Raw genomic sequence first — 21,133 nt, 5'->3', positions numbered from 1 at the left:
CTTTTTGACAATGGCCAAGTTACTTAATCTCTCAGTGCCCTGGGGAAAGTTTTTAAGAATGAATCAATCACCAAGCTGCTAAATTTCTATACAAGGACTCACCCTGGTCAATGAAGCCACATGAATAAATATTACCCATTATTACTGGGAGAGGCAGGAGTAGTACTTACATAACCTGCCATACAAGGTTTATTGTTCTTGGGACCAGGAGTGTGCTATAATATAACAATCCCATGAAAATAAAAATATCGATTTTGTCTGAGGTCATTTGAGGATGGGATATGGGAATTACTGAAGAATGAGTTATTTCTTTTTACTGACAAACCAGCTTTTCAGAGATGGAGTAGAAAAATATTCCTCGTTCTACTCTTAGGTCCACAATGATTATATTGCTTCAGGCATAGCTATGACTGAATAGTAAATAAATGCATAGTGTTATTTCCCACTGAAACATATGCATTTTAAAGTTATTGGCCTCATATATCTTGGATAGTTATTGTGCTCTAATATTTAAAAGCTACCAGTCAGCACTCAAGAATAAACTGCAATTTGTTTACTAGAATCAGCAATCATTATTATTCCTACAATTTAGTTAGCCAGTGTATGCAACCCTCAACATTTCTGATAGTTTTTAATACCACTTTAATTTCATCTACATAGAACTATCACTAAGGGAATATTTTTAAAATGTTATTCCATATTCCATCTGCACATGTGTTTCCTAAAGGACAAAGCATTTATTATGCTGATGAATCAACATTACTCTTACGGCACCCTTGAGGGGAAAGCAATTTTTATAATTGACTCCTTTACATTTGTAATTGCAAAACTACTTTTCTATTAATTTTTTTCATATGAAAATGTTGGGAGGATGAGATACAACCTGGAAAAATAATTACCTACCTGAAGGATCTGTAGACATTCGTTTAGTGCTCTGTGGATGGTTGATTAGTTTTTCATGCTATTGGATGAAAAGGAGGCAGAGATATAGGAGAAATAAATCATTAATTGGTGGGCAAAATCTGTTCAAACAAACCTAACCCCTATTTGGAAATAAAGGTACTGTGCATGGTGTGCAAAATCAGTTGGGCAATGGAGTCTGGATACACTCAGCAATTCTTTCTTCCCAATACTTGGGATAAAATTAATGTCACTGGATGCTGATCCAAATCTTTCAGTAAATTCAGTTCAAAGAATATACATTAATATCATTTTTATAATCCATAAAAATCATTGTGCGGCGCTCACAGTGACTGAACAAATGCTTTCCAAGTACGATTGATATCTTTTAAGATGAATCTCTTACGTCTAAAATAATAGCTTATATAACGGTTAGTGCTTTGCAGTTACAAAATACTTTCACATACATTATCTCATCCGAGTTACTTGTCAAGCCCGTAAAGTGGGCACTGTAAATGTTTATTAACCCCGTTTTGCAGATAAGGAAAAAAAAGAGATTGTGTCTAGCCCAAAGTCATACAACTATTTAGTAAATGATGGATCTGTAATAGGGAATTCAAGAAAAATATCCTTGGCATTTTGGGAATGGAGCCAGGATAGAGCAGAGAAAGCACTGAGTTCTCCTAAGATTCCCCTCAAAACAACTAAAAAGTGCCTCACATCGAATTCTGAACTGGCAGAGCCAACAAAAGCAGAACAAGATACTCTTCCAACCTAAGACAATGTAAGAAATTGGAAAGAGAAGGAGAGCTCTGTGACACAGAGGAAGCGGATGATCTGGAGCTCATGTGAGTGAAACACAAGTAGTGGGATGAGGTGGAAACAACAGAAGCAACCACAGAGTTGGGAGCTCTCAAGCTAGAGATGAAAAAAGGTTCAGAGATTACAGGGAAACCTCGTGCTAGCCTTGGGCAGTGGAGATGCTGTTTGGCAAGTCTATTGCCCAAACCCACTTCTGGGTCATAGCTCAAGAGCAGGAAGGAGCACTTTTGGTCATTTGGTAATATAAGGATGATTAACTGTGAAAAGATTTAACTATTCTGATCAAGACAATGACCCTGGGCAATTTCAAAGGACCCATGATGAAAAATGCTATCTACCTATGGAGAGAGAATTAATGAACTCTGAATTCAGATTGCAATATATTTTTTAACTCTGTATTTTTATTGTTTTTGTCTTTTCTGTTGTAACATGATTAATGTGGAAATATGTTTTGCATGACTTCACATGTATAATATCAAATTGCTTGCATTTTCAAGGAGGGAGTGAGGTAGGAGGGAGGGAATTTGGAACTCAAAATTTTTTTAAAGTGGAACACACTAAATTAAAAATTAATGTTTTATAATAAATAATTGAAATAACATATAATTAAGAAATATTTAAATACAAATTAAAAACAATACTCTTCCATAATAGCAAGCTTATTTAAGATTAATAGCATACTAATTCTGGGACAAATATCAGCAGCTTCAAAGCTCCATAATGTATATAATTATCCCTTTTCAAAAGTATTTAAAAATGTTGATTGTGGTAAACTTTTTTTTTTTTTTTTAACACTAGTGGTGTGGAAGAAAGAGAACCAGACTCAGATTTACTCTTTAGACCTTGCTATTATCACTGATTTACTATGTGACCTTGGTTAGCCAACTTAATTGATTAGTAAATATTTTCCTATGTGTCAAGCACTGTGCTGTGGATTGGGAATATAAATAGTTTATGCTTTTAAGGAGTTTATAGCCATTAACTAGGGAAGACAATGCACATGTGTAGCCAGAAGCAATCTGGCTCATTTTCACTGTAATCATTTACACCTTAAAAGGCACATATGAAATCCAGCTCTGCTTCATAGTCACAGCTGAGATCAGCTCAATGTTCATCTTCAAGACTTGTCCAACTCATCTCTGTTAGTGCACTGGGTAAATGGGCTGCCTATTGAACTTCATGTCATAGTTTGGAAAATAGCCATTCTTCATCCATTTGTTTTCTTCAATAATAATTTAGACTAATTTATTTTGCGTGGCCATGAATTTCATTAAGGAGGCTCTGGAGTATTTTAAGCTCACTTCTATAAGACCAGCATCATCCATAGGCACATGAAATGGCTTTAATTGGGAGTGCTTACAAGATATTGCCCATTGATAGCAATAAACCATTCCTGGTACCTAAAGATATTGATAATCAGAGAATTACTGAACAAAATTACCACTGGGTATCTAACAAAGAAGTATCATGGTGTACCGGAAAGCAGGCTGAGCTCGGAATCACGGGACTCAAGTCCAAACTCTTGCCTTACACTGAAGCTCACTAACCCTGCAATCTTGGACAAGTGACCCTCTCTGGGCTTCATCTTTTCCATCTGTTAAGTGAGAGGATTGGAACAGATGGCCTTTAAGGTCTTTCAACAAACTATGTAATGGAGACATTCTGCTGGGTGCGAGTAGGAATTTTATCTGAGCCTAATGTCTCCATGGAATTTGCCTTCGGAAATAAGATTTTAGAGCAGTATACCATTCTAGCCTGTAATATGCTTTTTAAAATAATCAGCAGATGAGAAAATATAAACTCAATATTCTCTGCTTATTTTAATCAGTTATATAAGCATGATTGGTCCATTGTAGAAAATAATTTCTGTAATCCTGTTCTTTTTCATATTTTTTATAAAGGAAGTTATTGATTTATTTAGGGGTAGATAGATGGAGCCATGGATAAAGTTCTATCTGAAGTCAGAAACACTCATGTACCTGAGATCAAATCTGGCCTCCAATACTTACTATCTGTGTGACCCTAGGCAAGTTACTCAATCCTATTTGCCTCAGTTTTCTCATCTGTAAAATGAACTGGAGAAGGAAAACCACTCTAGTAACTCAATCAAGAGAACTTCAGATATGGTCACCAAGAGTCAGAAGTGACTGAAAATTAATGAATAAAAAATTAATATATTTATAAATCATTATTGTGATGATTTTATAGAAATGAGACCTATGGATTATTAGTACAAAGGAACAATGAGGATCTTCTCTGGCTGAATATTGCGCAGAAAACTATGATCTTTGTTTCTGACAAATATAAATAACAAACATAAAAATATGGGCCAGGTGAGTGGAACACATTGACCTTACCTTTGCTCAAATATATTTGCCAGCTGATTTGGAGAGGATCTTGAAATTTCTAGCCTAAATCAGCTAGCTCTTTGGACTGCAATCTCTGACCCAACATAAAGGTTTAGAAAAGACATTTATTGTTGCTGCTGTTGCACGGTCATGTCGCCATTTGGGATTTTCTTGGCAAGGATACTGAAGTTTTACCATTACCTCCTCCAGCTCATTTTAAAGATAAAAAACTGAGGCAAACAGTACCCAGGGTCCATAGCTACTAAGTGTCTGGGGTAAGATTTGAATTCAGAACTTCCTGACTTCAAGCCTGGCATTCTATCCACTGCACCATGACCTCCAAAAAAGGCCTTAGTCTGAGGAAATTTTTTTTCAAGTTTTGCGAGTTAGATATGTGGGTGATTAATTCTTTAAAAATGGTGTTCTAGCCATTATCCCCTAGCCACCTGAGGCTTGCATGAGGCCTGAAGATACTCCAAGGAGATACTGGTCAGACAATGGAGCCAGTGACCAATAGCCAGCAGAAAATAGACCCCCCCCCCAGCTGCACCACAGAGCCTGCAGAGCAGCAAATACTGGAAATCACTGCAAAACCTGCAAAACAACAAGGATGTCACATCCAGAGGGAGCAGCACGATGATGTCAATGTTCCAGTCTCCTCAATCTCATGGTCAGTGGAGGCCAAAGGGAATCACTATTGGTGGGGAAAAATAATTTTCTCCCGAACTTGAAAACTTTACCCTTGAGCTGATTTACTCTTTTTATACATAAATCCAAGAGAATAACCAATTCAACCAACCACAAGATTTTTCCTGAGTACTATAATTTTGCCCTTATCCAATTGCCAAAGCTCTGTAATCCTCTCAAATTTATTAAAGGTTGATTCACATACCCTGGCAGGTTTGTGTTAGAATAACATAACATCAATTTTGTGATTATATTGTGATATATATTGTGATTACTTTCTAGGGCACATTGGTTGATTGAGTGATTAACTGATTATTCTGAGATAGGAGCCTGGGGGAAGGATCACATTCCCCTCCCTTATCCTTAATACTGTATGATCCATTTCCAGAGTTTCTGTCATTACATTAACTGAAGTAAAGAGAGGGAAATTTAAACCCCTTCCTCGATTTTTTTTTCTGATTTTTCAATACCTTTCCCTCTTTTAGACATCTTAAAAATCAATATCCCAATGCTTTCAAAATTGTCTGATCCCTAGCATAGTTTGTACTTTGTCTATTTTATCCTTTCTCTAGTCTTCATTTTTTATATTATTTCCAATTATACATATAGAATATCTGAAACTTGAGTACTAGAATCCAAATATGGTAGTTACATACTCATTAGTAATGAAAATAGTTTGTTAATGATATGCTAAAAGACATTCCATTTTTGTCTGGTCTTCCACTTTTCAAGTGTAAATAATCTTGGGATGTTCTGACTAAGCCCCATATTCTATCAAGATTCATGCTCTCCCCTCTCAACTACTCTTATTTTTTATGATGTGATGTTGCTCTTAATCTTTTGCATTTGTCCTGTACCACACTGTTTTTTAACAGTTTCCTTTATAACTAGGGTCACTATTGATTTTAAGATATCTTTCCTGTAGTAGAGATCAACTATTTGTTGATTAAGACAGTTTCTGGATTCTTTTAGCCTCCTTGTTGTGATGATTGCTTGCCATTTTTAAATGTTTCTAAATAGGAAATGTTGATAGTCTCTTTTCAACTTTGCCTTTTTTTTTTTAAGCATTAAAAGCTTCTTTGAATACATCACGTAGAAAATTTACTCATTACTTTTTTCTCATTTTCTTTCTTTTTTTTTTTTTTCTATTTTGGAATGAATTTTAACATTTGCTCTGACAAATACTTGCCATTGTGTTGACTTCATAGAGTTGATTTAGAAATAAGTCTCACATTAGTATATAGTCACTTCCTGACTCTCAAGATATAATCAGTTTTAGTTTTTGTAATCATGTTTACTGCTTATGAGGTCCACATTCCTTTGATTTTTTTTCTTTAAAAGATTATTCAAGATCTTTGGCATAAGATCTCTGAGTAGTTGTACAAGTCTTTTGTTTCTTAATACTGAATCACTTTTTCCAAAACATGTTTTTCCATTCTCTTGTTTTCCCTTCATATTGAAGTCAATTAGCATCAATGACTTGGGGTAGAACACTTTATCAAGTTTCTCTCAAAAATTCCCTGTAGTTATATTCTACAACAATAAGCTACAATTATCTTCAAAGTTCTTTTTATGTTTACTGTGAGGATTGTAAGGCAAAATGACTGGGGCTCCCATGAAATGGTTTTGTTGCCTTTGGGCACAAAATGAAACCAAACCTTCTAACTCTTTCATTTTGCCTCTCAGGGAGAACCTGCAAACTATTTCCCCCCTGTTTTCTTGATGACTGTTTATGTTTTAGTGATTTTTTTTTGTACTTGGAATTCCACTTGGAATACTTGGGGTTTATATCCTGTAAATCTTACAATGTAAAAAAAAAAAAAAAAAAAAAGAAAAAACATTAAGTAGGTAATATATAAATTAACTTTGAGGATGCTAAGAGGGGAACATTAAGCAATTCTAAATATCCTCAACTATTTAGTCAGGCTTTAAAAAAGAAAAAAAAAAGATTCACACAATTATGTAAGCCCTTAAAAATTATCCAGGATTATACTGTAAGGAAACTCCAACATGCAATTTATTTTGGGGGAAAAAATAAAAATCAAGCTCAATGATAAGTAGGCATTCTAAGGAAATGCATGCAAGCCATGTTTCTGCCTTTCTTTCTGCTCCATTAGACAGATTGTACCAGCAAAGTTATTTGATTTGCATTTGGGCAGCTTCATCATTTACTTAGAAATCACATGTTAGGAGTTCAGTTGAAAAATAGGGAAGTTCATTGTTTAGCTAGCATTACTTGAAAGCAGAACTAGGGTCAACTGATTGCTTACATAAATCTCCAAGCTATGAACTATTTTAAAATGGAAGCAGATAGATCACTCTTGACATAAAGCCAGTTGAGATTGCAGGGCAGAGGTTTGCAGCTGAATATAGGCAGCCACGAGAAGTAGATACGATACCTGTAAATCTTAGAAGCACATAAAATGTCTCTGAATAACCTCCCACATACGGAGGTATAACTAGGGCAGGACATCTGGGGCTTTCCCCAAGGGCACAAAATTATGAGGTGTAGGGGACACTTATTCTCCTTTAGCAGTATAGATGTGACCAAGTTTAGCATCTAGTTAGCAAAAAAGCAAGTTTAAAAAGAAAATGGCCAGATGGTTTACCTCCTCCCCAAATACCTTAGTGAGTTCCTCACTGGCCTTATATTGTCTTCTTCCCTTTTAACAAAATGGCAGTCTAAGTCTAATCACCTCCTAATGTTCTAGTTTTGCTGAATTTTTCCCTTCTCACACCATGCCACCAAATAAATTTGTCTTAAAATTTCTCTGAGCTTTCCTGAGCAATAAAGTTATTGTTTAAGCTTTTTCCTCACATCACCACTCTTTTTCAAGATCTAATTAACAAGATATTTCTTTGTCCCCAGTCACATAGATCTAGAAGAAATCATTTAATCATCATTCATTTACATGTAATTGTGAGCTTAATTTACAAAATTGATACATATTACAGATTTTAATAAGAGGGAAGTTGTGGAAACTTGAGTACCCTGAGATGAGTGAGAAGCATTAAGAATCACCTTTTCCCCAAAGTCTTATCACTATTGTTAGCAACTTGAGAGAAGAGCATAGATCCCATGGCAGTCTGCTAAAGACCTCCTTCCAAACTGATATAGATCTAATAACTAATTTCCTTTGCATCTATCAATTAAACCCATTCCAAATAAATTGAATTGTTCTATCATAAGATATACACCTCCATTTTTTTCTGTAATAATAGCCTGAGAAATCTGATCAAATGCTTTCCTGCAATCTTGATAAACTACAGCAAAGCATCCCTTTGATCTGGTAGCTTAATAACTTTTATCAAAAAGGCAACAGAATTAATCTGGCAGGACATCTTCTGGCCGTCATCTTGGATTATTGCGAACACTAAATGTTCACTATCTTTATGATCAATATTCTAAAAATTCTCCCAAAACTGCAGCTGAACTCACTGACCCTTACTTTGCAGATGTTATTCTCTTCAATTTTTAATACTGTAAGGAGACATTTATACAATTTACATAATAACAATATTACTATTAATTAGTCAATATTAATTAATTAAATATTAATAAATATTACAATTTACTAGTTACTACACTATTTATGCAATAATAAAAATATCAATCTTGAATGACCTCTAGTGTTCTCCATAGTCTTTTGAAATTTATTGGTAGGAACTCAGTGTTCCCATTCTGAGATGTAGGTCATGTGACCCTGATAACTTGAACTCATCAAGTGTGATTAGGTGTTCCCTATCTATTTATTTGGATTATCAAATTCCTATCAGCCATTTGTGTTTTATCTTTCTAGCCCCAAAACTCTTCACCTTGGCAGAAAAATCAGAAACAAAATAAAACTTTTACAGAAGACTCTTCTTTCTATGAGTTATTTTTGTCCCATCTATCATTTGCAGTGGTTTTGTACCTTTTTAAAAAAAAATCATCTTCTTTTCCCTAATATGGATTTAGAAATTAAATAAAAGATAAAAAGGCTTTTTTTTTAAATCCTTTCACCTGCCTCAATTTATCTTGAATTTAAGCACAATTATTTAACACTATTCTAAAGAGATCTATTCATCCTCTATATGTTGATTCTATCTTCTCTGTGTATATGTGTATGTGTGTATACCTACACGTGTATATATATATATATATATATATATATACACACACACACACCCTGTGTACACACGCACATACACACACCAAGGTAGTAAGTGCCAAAATAGAACACTGAACCTGGAGGCAAGAAGTCAAATTCTATTCAAAAAACACTATGGGGAACAAATTCAAATTCTAGCTGCACCACCCTGGGCAAGTCACTCAACCTGTTTGCCTCAGTTTCCTCAACTATATTAATAATACATACATTCTAGGGGTTTTGTGAGGATCAAATGAGATTATATTTGTAAAGTACTCACCATAGTGCCTGACATATAGTAGATACTATACAAATATTAGTGATGATGATGATGATGAAGATGGTAATGAACTCCCAGAACATTCATCTCATTATATAGTTCATACCTTATCCTTCTCATTAAAAGCTTTTCTCTTACATCTTCAGAAGTACATTTTTATTTCTTCCCATGACTTCTGGTCTAAGTAGCCGATCAAATTTTAGGTTATAGAATCCTATCCATCCTTTTTTTGAATCTTGAAATCTTCACTTTCAAAACCCTTTAAGTCACATAAGATTTAGGCCAGTTTACCATTTCTCTTTTGCAAATTCTAAGATGGAATGTCCATTTCACTTCAAGGTTCCTAAGGTTTAAGGGTTCATTTTCCCCTTAGCAACCAGCTCCAAAGAATACAATTCCCCTGGTTTCACCCAGATGCTTGCCAATATATTTCCCTGCTCTAATTCCTGGTGAGTTTTCCCCCCATGTTAATGTATCTTCCTAGTTAGCAATATTAACTTATCTACTTTTTTTTTCAAATGATATTTAGCAGAATGAGATTATAAATAAATTAAAAGAACATAGGATAGTTTACCTCTCAGATCTGTGGAGGAGGAAGGAATTTATGACCAAAGAAGAACTAGACATCATTGATCACAAAATAGAAAATTTTGATTATATCAAGTTAAAAAGTTTTTGTACAAACAAAACTAATGCAAACAAGATTAGAAGGGAAGCAATAAACTGGGAAAACATTTTTACAGTCAAAGGTTCTGATAAAGTCCTCATTTCCAAAATATGTAGAGAATTTACTCTATAAGAAATCAAGCCATTCTCCAATTGATAAATGGTCAAAGGATATGAACAATTTTCAGATGAAGAAAAAGAAACTATTTCTAGCCATATGAAAAGATGCTCTAAATAATTATTGATCAGAGAAATGCAAATTAAGACAACTCTGAGATACCACTACACACCTCTCAGATTGGCTAAGATGACAGGAAAAGATAATGATGAATGTTGGAGGGGATGTGGGAAAACTGGAACACTGATGCATTGTTGGTAGAATTGTGAACAGATCCAACAATTCTGGAGAGCAATTTGGAACTATGCCCAAAGGGCTATAAAACTGTGCATACCCTTTGATCCAGCAGTGCTACTACTGGGCTTATATCCCAAAGAGATACTAAAGAAGGGAAAGGGACCTGTATGTGCACAAATGTTTGTGACAATCCTCTTTGTAGTAGCCAAAAACTGGAAACTAAGCGGATCCCCATCAATTGGAGAATAGCTGAATAAATTGTGGTATATGAGTGTTATAGACTATTATTGTTCTGTAAGAAATGACCAACAGGATGATTTCAGAAAAGCTCAGAGAGACTTACACGAACTGATGCTGAGTGAAACAAGCAGGGCCAGGAGATCATTATATACTTCAACAACAATACTATATGATGATTAATTCTGACAGACGTGGTTCTCTTCAACAATGAGAGGATTCAAAACAGTTCCAACTGTTCAGTAATGAAGAAAGTCAGCTACACCCAGTGAGAGAACCATGGGAACTGAATGTGGACCACAACATAGCATTTATGTTTGCTTGCATTTTCGTTTTCCTTCTCAGGTTATTTTTACCTACTTTCTAAATCTGTTTTTCTTGAGCAGCAAGATAACTGTGTCTATAGATAGATAGATAGATAGATACATATATGTATATATATACACGTGTGTGTGTATACACACATATATTGTGTTTAACATATACTTTAACATATTTAACATGTATTGGACTACCTGCCATCTAGGGGACGGGGTGGAGGGAAGAAGGGGAAAAGTTGGAACAGAAAGTTTTGCAAGGATCGATGTTGAAAAATATCTATGCATATGATCTCTCAATAAAAAGCTATAATAAATAAAAGAACACACACACAAAAAAACTCAACCCAGAAAAAATTGGTATTTAGCATTCCATAATCATATTCATTAATTAATGCATCTCATGTCTTGTCTCAGTGGTACCTACAAGATCAGATTTGCTTCTTTGCATTAAGATCTCTTGTTCATTTTTCTTTTTTTTATCAATACTTTGTGTATTTGTATATAGACAAATACTTGGTCCTTTCTTGCATTAATTCTCTTGCAAAGTTCTGGTGTCTCTACTATTCTTCTTCCTATATTATAATTTCTCTCCAGAGTAGGAGCCATTACCCTGGGTCTGTGGACCCCCAAGATGCATGAATATGTTTAAGGGACACCATTAAACTGGAGGGGAAAATTGCATCTGTATTTGTAATTCCATATTACCTTTGTAATCTTATGCATTTTACCTTGTGCATGTAAAAACAGTATTTTGAGAAGGCACTTTTTTACTTCGCTAGATTGGTCCAGAATTCATGGTCCAGAATTCATGGTCCAGAATTCAAAGTCCAATTCTCAGATATTATCTTTATCACTAGTCGTTACCTTCCCAAATCGGCCTTTCTCTTCTAATGTCATTGATTTTAATAAAGAATAGTAGTGAAAACCCCACCTGTATGCCTTGTGGTAACCATGTGGAGCACTGAATCACAAAGATCTGTGTTCAGATCCTAATTTTGATGATCTTTAGCCATGTGACCATATGCAAGTAATTTAATTTCTCTAAACCTCAGTTTCTTTATCTGTAATCATGCCAACTTGAGTTTCTTTCTACGTTGAGACTGACTAGTGATAAAAAAAAGCAGAATTGATCATGAAAGTTAATCGCAATATAATAAGTTGCTGGAAAAATCCCTGTAAGATGTTTAAAGGCAAGTATTCATAGCCCTCGAACGTGTAAAAACTACAAGTGATATTGGCAAATGATTAAATACCTTGGCAAAGTGCAGACCTTTGAAACATGAAAAAGTTATTATGAAAATTAAGCTGCCTACATCATAAATGATTCATTTCCCAAGAAGATGCTAGATGCCAGAATATAAGTTAATACTCGGTTCTAAATAATTCATTCAACGTTATTAAGAGCCAACTATAAGCCCTAAGACAATCTTAGATCCTATTAAAGGCTCAAGATATATTCACCATGGGACTTATTGGAGAAGACAGATACATAGATACAGACATGTGTGCACACATAAATTTATACATATATGTATACACACAGAGGTGTATATATAGGAATATATAGTATATATGAATGCAATAGAAAACTTACTTGTTTAATAGAAAATAGTAATAATAAAAAAATAGAAAAATGAAAATTCTTATTTATAAATAACACTCCTAACCTTTCCAACACATTTTCCTCACCATGTTAGCATATAACCCATACATCAATTAATTCTTCCTTACACTCATTATGGAACCAAAAAAAAAGATAAATATAGATATTCAATTATAGGAGACTAAAAGGATCCCAAGGACAGAGCTTTCATAAAACTTGAAATATCAAATTAAAGTAGACTGACAGTATATATTTTGAATTCACAAAACTAATTAAAATTCTTTTGAAACATCAAATTAAAATAGATTAACTGGGCAAATATTTTGAACTCATAAAACCAATTAGCAAAGTGACCAAAAAATGTCTTCCATCACTCACCTTTGGTAAATTCAACGGTAATTTGCAAGTAGGCAGTTGATGTCCAAAGTCATTAAGTACATGTGATTGCTTCAAATTCTTGGCTATTTTTTCTTTGGGCACTTTGTAAACTGCAACTGTACCCTTGTAATAAGGGGAACTGTAGTTGCCAAATTCATCCACCTCCTTGAGCTGGAGTTCCAGGCTGGGCTTTCTTTGTAAGTGAAAAATCAGCATGAAGTCTCTTCTATAATCTTTTCCATTACCTAAATTTCAGTAAAATTTGTTGATTACTACCACAATATAATAGATGATTTGAGTTAAAACTTTGGAAGTCGTATAATCATTAAGCTCTTGAAGTGAAATATATTTTGCATTTGATTCAGTTTCTAATCCCTCACTGATATTCAATGACCCACTTTCACATAAAATATGAATTTGCACAGAAATTGATCGTCACCATACAAAAGCAAGGCAAGTATATTGCTGTACAAAGAGCATTGGACTCAATCAAAGACCTGGCCTCTAATCCTGTCTCTATCTCCAGCTAGCTGAGTGAATTTAGGCAAACTCTAGCTTCTCTGGATTTATTTTTTTATGTATAAAAAGTAGGAGCAGAATTCTCTCTGATGCTCAGGTGATTTTATTTTACTGACAAGAACAGACTCTGCAAGAGCTGGAAGAGGAAACTAAGTTGAACAACACTAGGACAATTTTCCCATGAACTGTCCAGTTCCAATGAGTGACTCTTCTAAGCACAAGCTGTGCCAAATGGGGAGGAGTTTTCCTTGAACTCCACTGCAAGAGTGGCGAGGTTCTGTTCTCCAGAGTGAGAGGGATGTCCTTTCCCATGCACATTCCAAAGGATCTAGATACAGCAGGGAAAAAGCAGCTGGCCTATCCATCTCTCTTATCTAGGAAAGTAGAATGACACCACAAACTAAAGAGAAAAATATTTATCTGTACTTTGAGTGTTTTAGCTTCCTTGCTTATAATAATAAATATAGATGTTCTCAAAGAGTCATAACCTGGATTCATTTAAATTTTATATTTATTTTAGAATTCCATGTACTTGATAAATTCTAAAGGCCATTTTTTTCATATGAAGGCAGAGGCATTATGGTAAAAAGAATGTTGAGTTGTCATATAGGAGATGTCTATCTGAATCCTGGTTCTAGTACTAAATACTCATGGAACCCTGGGAAAAAGTTACTGAATTTCTCAGATTCTCAATCTGTAAAATATGGGAATTTGTTTATGTGATATCTAGTGATACTTTGCTATAGAGCTATAATCCTATAAGGGTGGTAGTTTTGTGCTTTGGAGATGTAAAGGGAGTGTTGAATTAAAGAACATTCCTCTCTTCAGGAAATTTTCTCTTTAGATTCTGGTTGGAAAGATCACAAAGAACCTTCAATCCCTACCCCCATTCCTTTCTGGTTATCATCTAGATTATCCTCCTTCTTCGTTTCTGCCTCTTAGATTCTATGTCATTCTGTGGAAAGCCTTCCATGGTACTCAAAAGCTGCTAGCATCTTCCCCTATGAAGTTACCTTCATTTCTACTCATGTATATATATCACATAACATGACTATTTCTACTGTTGTCTCTCCCATTAGAATATGAACTTTGAGCAGGAGAGTGCTTTGTCTTTTCTCTGCAGGTCCACCTTGGCACAGTGTAAGGGACTGGTTGACTTGTATGACTTCTGGGAGGTACAGGAATATTCAATTAGTCTAGTTCCTTTTAGAAGTCTGAAGGGAGAACTGCTGAGAGAGAAAAATGATTATTGGCGGAAGTCAGCCAACCCCAGTTAGTCACGCTTCCAAGAGATTGTTGCTTATTTCTCCTTTATTCACCTTTTTTTTACTTGCTGTTCCCCACGCACAGGTCCCGAGACTATTTGAGACTAAAGCACTCATTGATAGTATCAACAATAATTCTATTTACTAGAGCTAGTATACAAAGCTTAGCAGAGGAAATCTTTCAGTCATCCACATAAGACTTGTTTGGGTTGGATAGTTCCGTTTTGTATCTATCTGTGTCCTCCATGGGAATGTCCCAGGGTGGATACTGTGGCTTCTGCTTTGGAAGTTAAACAGGAAGGAACTTCTGCCCTTCCTTTCCCTTTTCCTTTTCCTCCCCTCCCCTCTTTTTTCTAGAATATCCTTTGTTCCTTGAACAGCTCTGCTTGGTTAGTTTAGACTAAAGCCTCTTAAAACTGAGTTGTGACTCCATATGGAATCATGTAATAAGGTGTTAGTTGCAAAAAAAATTAGCAAAAGGTATCAAATATTCTACCAACATTTAATTCTCTATTTAAAAATAAGTACATCCATCTCATTTGAATGCAAATTGACTTTCATCTTTAATAAATGATAAAATTATATGTATACTAAGGAATTTAAAATAAATTTCTTTATGATTTAGTATCAATAAATGTTTGATTTGTGTACTTAGATACCCAAGATCATGTAAAAATTTCTTGGATGAAAGGGGATCACAAATAGAAAAAGTTTAAGAAGTCTGAGAGTAGACTATGTTCATTTCACTGAAGGTCCCTAGTTTAAGATAAATGGCTGATGATGTGAAGGTGTTTCTGGGATACATTGTAGGTACCAGAAAAAGGGCATTCCTAAGTTTTAATAGACATAGAAGTAGCAAGGATTATAAATGGAGTTGAAGAAAGGATAAAGGGAAGGGTATCCGGGAATAAGGATCACAGACTGAGAGAATGGCAGGTTTTGTCATGTAAGCTTCTATATCCCTTTGAAAAAAGAATATCATATGGAGCCAAAGGAATCCTAGAAAGCAACATGGCCCCCCTGAACCTCTCCCTACTGTTGCCAAAAAAATTCTGTTCCATTTACTGAGTGGGTGGATTTACAAGAATCTGAAGGCAAAGGATTCAATCTCAACAAGGGTAAAGCAAATAGTCTGTTCTTTTCTTCCTTTCTTCTCCCTATTCATATCTTTTATAACTTACTCTTGTCTTTGCTTTATTATCTTTTATTTCATCTCAGTTCTTTGATCTCTCGTATGCCTTTTTCAGTCTTTTATTTTCTCTCATCTTCATCTCCCTAAATGTGTCTCTGCCCCAGTATCTCTGCCTCTCCCCACACACATACATATACTTGGTTTTCAACCCTTTTCCTGTTCCTAAAGTCAATACTAAATTGCTTGGACAATTTATGATCATTTTACATTACAAAGTTCCTTTCTTCCTTGGGTATCAAGGAACATATTCTTTAAATGTGAAGGGAGGCAAATATTTTTTTTAATGCTCTTGAGGTTCTGGAGAAGCCATATTAGAGAAACAGCTTAAACTAATGAAAAAGCTATATATTCAGAATCAAAAGACCTAGCTTTGATACTTTTGAACTGTGAAAAAGTGACTAGAATTCTCTTCATCTCAAATTTGTAAAATAGAGCTATCATCACATTTGAACTGTCTACTTTAGAGGTTTATTCTGAGTTTTATTAATTTTGTTTTATATCTGTGTTTTATAAATCTTACATATAAATGCATGTAATAATTGCATTTATTCTCCTCTCAGGAGAATACTCGTGTATTCTCCACTATTCATACTCTGTACATTTCACAAATGATATAGCCAAACTAGCATTACATCATGGGAAATGATTTTGGGTGCTCGTGATTCTTTATTTTAAAAGTAATTGGGAATATGAAAATTAAGCACAGAGAAGTTGTACTTTCATTTCTGAAAGGATGGGAGAGGACATATATCTTTTCCTTCCTTTTATAACATGGAGAAAATGAAGGGAAGTGTGGAATATAGAGCTAAAAGCAACTTTTGATGTGATTGACTTTAACCTCATAATTTTTACAGGTAATTAAATGGAAATCCAGAGAGTTACAGTGATATCCAAAGTCATCTGGTAAATGACAGAATTGGAATTTTGAACTTGAACCCATGATTCCAAGTTTCTAGCACTCTCTAGCACACCATACTTCTCAGGTTTTTTTTTTTTTTTCCAGAATAACAACAATTCAGTCTCTAACTATAGGATGGAACATAGACAGATAAAAAGATAAAAAAGTTTATACTTACTTGAAGCAAAAATATTGCCATTAAACCTTAAAATAATCTGTTCTCCTTCTCTCATTTGGAAAAACGGGGATGGTTCTGGAGGCCCACTAAATCCTCTCTTATGCAGGCTCTGAAGCTCCTGGCTCAAATCCTTAGAAGGTACTAGTGAAATAATTGCTTTATGAGGGTTTTCTTTATTCCGATATAACACTATAGAAGCCAAGGTACTGAAGGTAGCTTCCTCTAGACACTCTGTGAAAAGGACGAGATGGGAATTGTCCATGGTGGATGAAAGACGAAGCACAAGAAATCTGCATAGGGAAAATAAGAAGAAATCATGGGAAAGAATGTAATTGTTGTAGACATAAAAATAAAATCTAGTATCAGTTGCTCTTCATTTAAAGTGAAGCATATGGGTGGCAAGACAATTCAGTGCATTATTAGAGGAAATAGACTTTGTTCCAGGTAGGAAAAGAGGTTGAATGGAAATGTCCTGATGATGAGATGCTAAGCATTTAACTTTCTTCTATAATGAGATAGATAAGCAGAAATCAGATGATCCTCAGGCAAATATATATTCCTCCATTGTTTCCTTTTCAACTCAGCACACATTTTCAGTGTAGCATATTTAAATCTGGACAAAGGAAGCACCATTTTTCAATGTGCAATTGTTTCGAGAAGCAAGCATTGTAAAGATTATAACTTAAGCAAATATGAGAAAGGGATTATCAACATGACTCAAAAATAATTTTTCTCTCTTATCTTTTTCTCTGTGAAAAAGAGTATACTAAAAATACACTTTGAAATACTTATCCCTGGTAATTATCTAAGTAGAACATAAGTAACTGTGATATTTACCCTTAAAATGTCTTTCAAAGACAATTCCTGTGGACTAAGGGATATTTTTTCTCCCTGTGTGGCTCAAATGGTGAGTGATCACCATTTTTTAAAAAAAAAGCTGGAGATATCTCTAGAAGCAAACAAAAGTTTATTATACTTTCTCATGAGAAGGGACGTCCCTCCCCTTGGGGGGAGGGACAAGCAGTCCAAAGGAGGAAGTACCTTTGGGCCAGGCTTTACACATTAAATAGTCCCAAATGAAAATACCCCTGCCACCACTGACCATCATCCTCATTGGCTGAGGGATTTACATTCTAAATGGGAGAGCTTCCCAGGAAACTGAACTTGGCCAGTAAGTACATGACTGCTCATATTTGATGGAGGTAGGAAGAAAATGATGTCATGGGAGGATAGCAGGAAGGGACTTTGGTGTGCCCTTGAGTCAATGCCCAAGGACCTTCAGGCCTACTCCATCTCTGGGGTAGATGAAGCCTTACTTGATTTTCACAACTGTCTTGAAAGATTTCACTCTATCTCGTTCATTCCTTTTTTTTACAGCTACATAAAATTATATAGTTTCTAAAGTTCTTTCACACATATTAATTCATTTGATTCTCATAATAACTCTGAGAAGTAGAAAAAAATATTACTATTGATCTCATTTAAAGATGAAGAAGCTGAGATTAAGAAGTCAAATGATTTCCATGCTCATACAGGTAATAAATGGTAAATTTTGGACCTGAAACTTTGTTTTCAGACTTTCAAATGCTGCTTTTCTTATTTGAAGTGTATACTTCTGAGAAAGAAGAATACTGATGCTTACTAAATTGTCTACATTTGTTAAAAATACTAAACACTTCACACTTGTGTTATATTCTTCAAAGCACATCTCTATCAATTATCACAATTATAAACCTAAAGTGCTATATAAATGTGAGTTATTAATCAACAGTAATTTACTGTAACCACCAGTACCACCAAAACTTATAGAAATTATATTCAAAGGGATAAATGTAAAGGTTGAAACTCTTGAGTTGATGCACTGAGGTTGGACAACTGAGCACTTAAGGCTAATTACCTAATGGACAATACTCTATAGGCATATGCTTGGAAAATGGCCCACCTCACTATTCTGTGCTGGTGTATACAGAGAATTGTAGGAGGGAATAAGGGGTGGAGTAAGACAAGTCAGGGTCACTTTGACATGTCTACAAAGGACCATAGAAAGACTAAGAAACTACAAATTGCACATAGCTCCAGAAAAAATTCAAAGACATGATCCTTTTCAGTATTTAGGATATGAAGTATACCCTAAGCTGCTCACAGTACAAAAACTTTCCTTAAGAACAGAAAAGTTAAACACCTTAAATGACTTTCAGAAATTGATAGGAGATATCCAATGGATGCATCCAGTGTTAGGCTTGACTACCTAGTAATTATAACCATTATATGACATTTTAAGGGGAGACAGTGCTTTAAACTCATCATATCAGCTTACAAAAGAAGCTCAAGAAGTGTTGAGAGAAGTTGAACTGGCTTTATCCAATGTGGTTGAAAGAGTCATTCAAAAACCCTTGGAAATATCAGTTTTTGCTACACAAGAGGCACCCACAGCAGTCCATCAAGGAGACAGTGTGATAGAGTGGGTGAACCTCCTGGTACAACCAGAATAAAGCCTTACTCCTTACCCAGTGCTTGTGGCTAGAATTTTATTAAAGGCCATTAAGCGAACAGTACAATTATCTGGGATAAGAGCTGACAAGATATATACCTTTTATACTAATGCACAAATTAATGTATGCTGTGAGACCACCCCAGAGTGGCAAGTTTTATTGGCCACAGCTCCAAATTTTACACACGGGTCTCCATTAAAGATAACCAGATTATTACATAATTGGTGATGGATTCTTGAAGAAAAGGCTTCTAAAGATGCATCCAAACATAATATTTGCGCTGTATACTCTTGTGACTTAACTATAAAGGGAGTCATCAGAACTCCTTTTCAGTCCACTCAGCAGAATGAATTGTATGCAATCATTCTAGCTCTTACTTATTATCCAGGAGATATAAACATAATATCTGATTCGGCCTATTCAGTAGGTGTGGTACAAAGAATTGCCACAGCCCAAATAAAATTTGTAGCTTCCAATATATATCAGCTCTTTAAGGAACTTCAAGAGCAAGTGAGAAACCATCCAGGTAAGATTTATATCTTGCATGTCCACTCTCATAGTGGACTTCCAGGTCCTCTTTTTGATGGTAATTCAAAGGCAGATAGCCTTCTAACTATGGTGGTCAATACTTCTTTATTCCAAGAAGCCCAGAAATCTCATTCTAAATATGATCAGGCTGTTCGAGCTTTACATTTACAATTTGGAATAACAAGAGAGGAAGCTAGGAGCATAGTAAAAGGCTGTACGGCTTGCCTTCCTTTCCACGCTCCTACACTCCTTCTAGGGAAGAACCCTTGTGGTTTGAGACCCAATGAAATCTGGCAAATGGATGTGACCCATTTTAAATCTTTTGGTCATCTGTCTTTTATCCATGTTGTGGTAGATACCTTTTCAGGATTCATTTTTGCAATACCAGCAACAAAAGAGACAGCCCGAGTGGTCACTGAATTCCTTATCCAAGTATTTGCAATTATGGGTGTGCCACAAGTAATAAAAACAGACAATGGACCTGCATATACTTCTAAACATTTTACACACTTTTGTGCACAGTATAAGATTTTACACACCACTGGCATACCTTTTAATCTTCAAAGACGGGGAATAGTAGAGAAAAGAAATAGAGACATTAAGATGCTCCTCCAAAAACAAAAGAAAGGGGGAGCCACAGGTAACCCTAGAGAACTTCTAAATTTTAGCTCTTTATACTATTAACTTCTTGATTTTTGACAAAGATGCACTGGCTCCGGCAGACAGGTTTTATAACCCACCGGAAGGGAAGTGTCCAGGGCAAGCGGCTCCACTATCTGTAGATAATGGAGAGACCCAGAAAGTGGTGAATGGAAGGGACCAGATAGGCTAACTGCTTGGGGGAGAGGGTTTACTTGTATCTCTACAGGTGAAGAAGGAATTGGGTGCCAACAAGCCATATTCACCTTTTCCATTGAAGAGAGATGGAGCAGACCCTTGAAACAAAGGAGAAGACCCAAGAAACATCAGGTGGTTCCATTGCTGACTGTGCCCACCACTGAAAGAGCATGGCAGTTATGGTGTTTGACTCATGGACATCAAAAATTGTTGGACTTCTCAAGAAATCATTGGATTCTCTGAGACATGATAAGACTGTTGTAGGATTTGAGAACCCCCAAGAATCATTGGATTCTCTGAGACATGATAAGATTGTTATAGGACTTCAAAACCCTCAGGAATCACTGGATTCTCTGAGACATGATAAGATTGTTATAGGACTTCAAAACCCTCAGGAATCACTGGATTCTCTGAGACATGATAAGATTGTTATAGGACTTCAAAACCCTCAGGAATCATTGGATTCTCAGAGACATGGTAAGATCCTTGTAGGACTTC

The 21,133-nt window shown here is 35.3% G+C and overlaps 1 protein-coding gene across 1 annotated transcript in view; it reads right to left on the bottom strand.

The window, feature by feature from the left end:
* Window positions 1-21,133, bottom strand: part of DTHD1 (death domain containing 1) — a 64,742-nt gene that overhangs the window by 3,106 nt on the left and 40,503 nt on the right. The window contains exons 7-9 of the mRNA XM_012552294.2: window positions 16,779-17,068; window positions 12,727-12,971; window positions 904-961 (exon numbers count right to left, since the gene is read on the bottom strand). Coding sequence (XP_012407748.2) covers window positions 904-961; window positions 12,727-12,971; window positions 16,779-17,068 — 593 coding nt within the window. The remainder of the gene's footprint in view (window positions 1-903; window positions 962-12,726; window positions 12,972-16,778; window positions 17,069-21,133) is intronic.

Source organism: Sarcophilus harrisii, chromosome 6, assembly GCF_902635505.1.
Source record: "Sarcophilus harrisii chromosome 6, mSarHar1.11, whole genome shotgun sequence".
Lineage (NCBI taxonomy): Eukaryota > Metazoa > Chordata > Mammalia > Dasyuromorphia > Dasyuridae > Sarcophilus > Sarcophilus harrisii.
The sequence above is the reverse complement of the archived record's forward strand: the minus strand, read 5'-3'. Positions and strand labels throughout refer to the sequence as shown.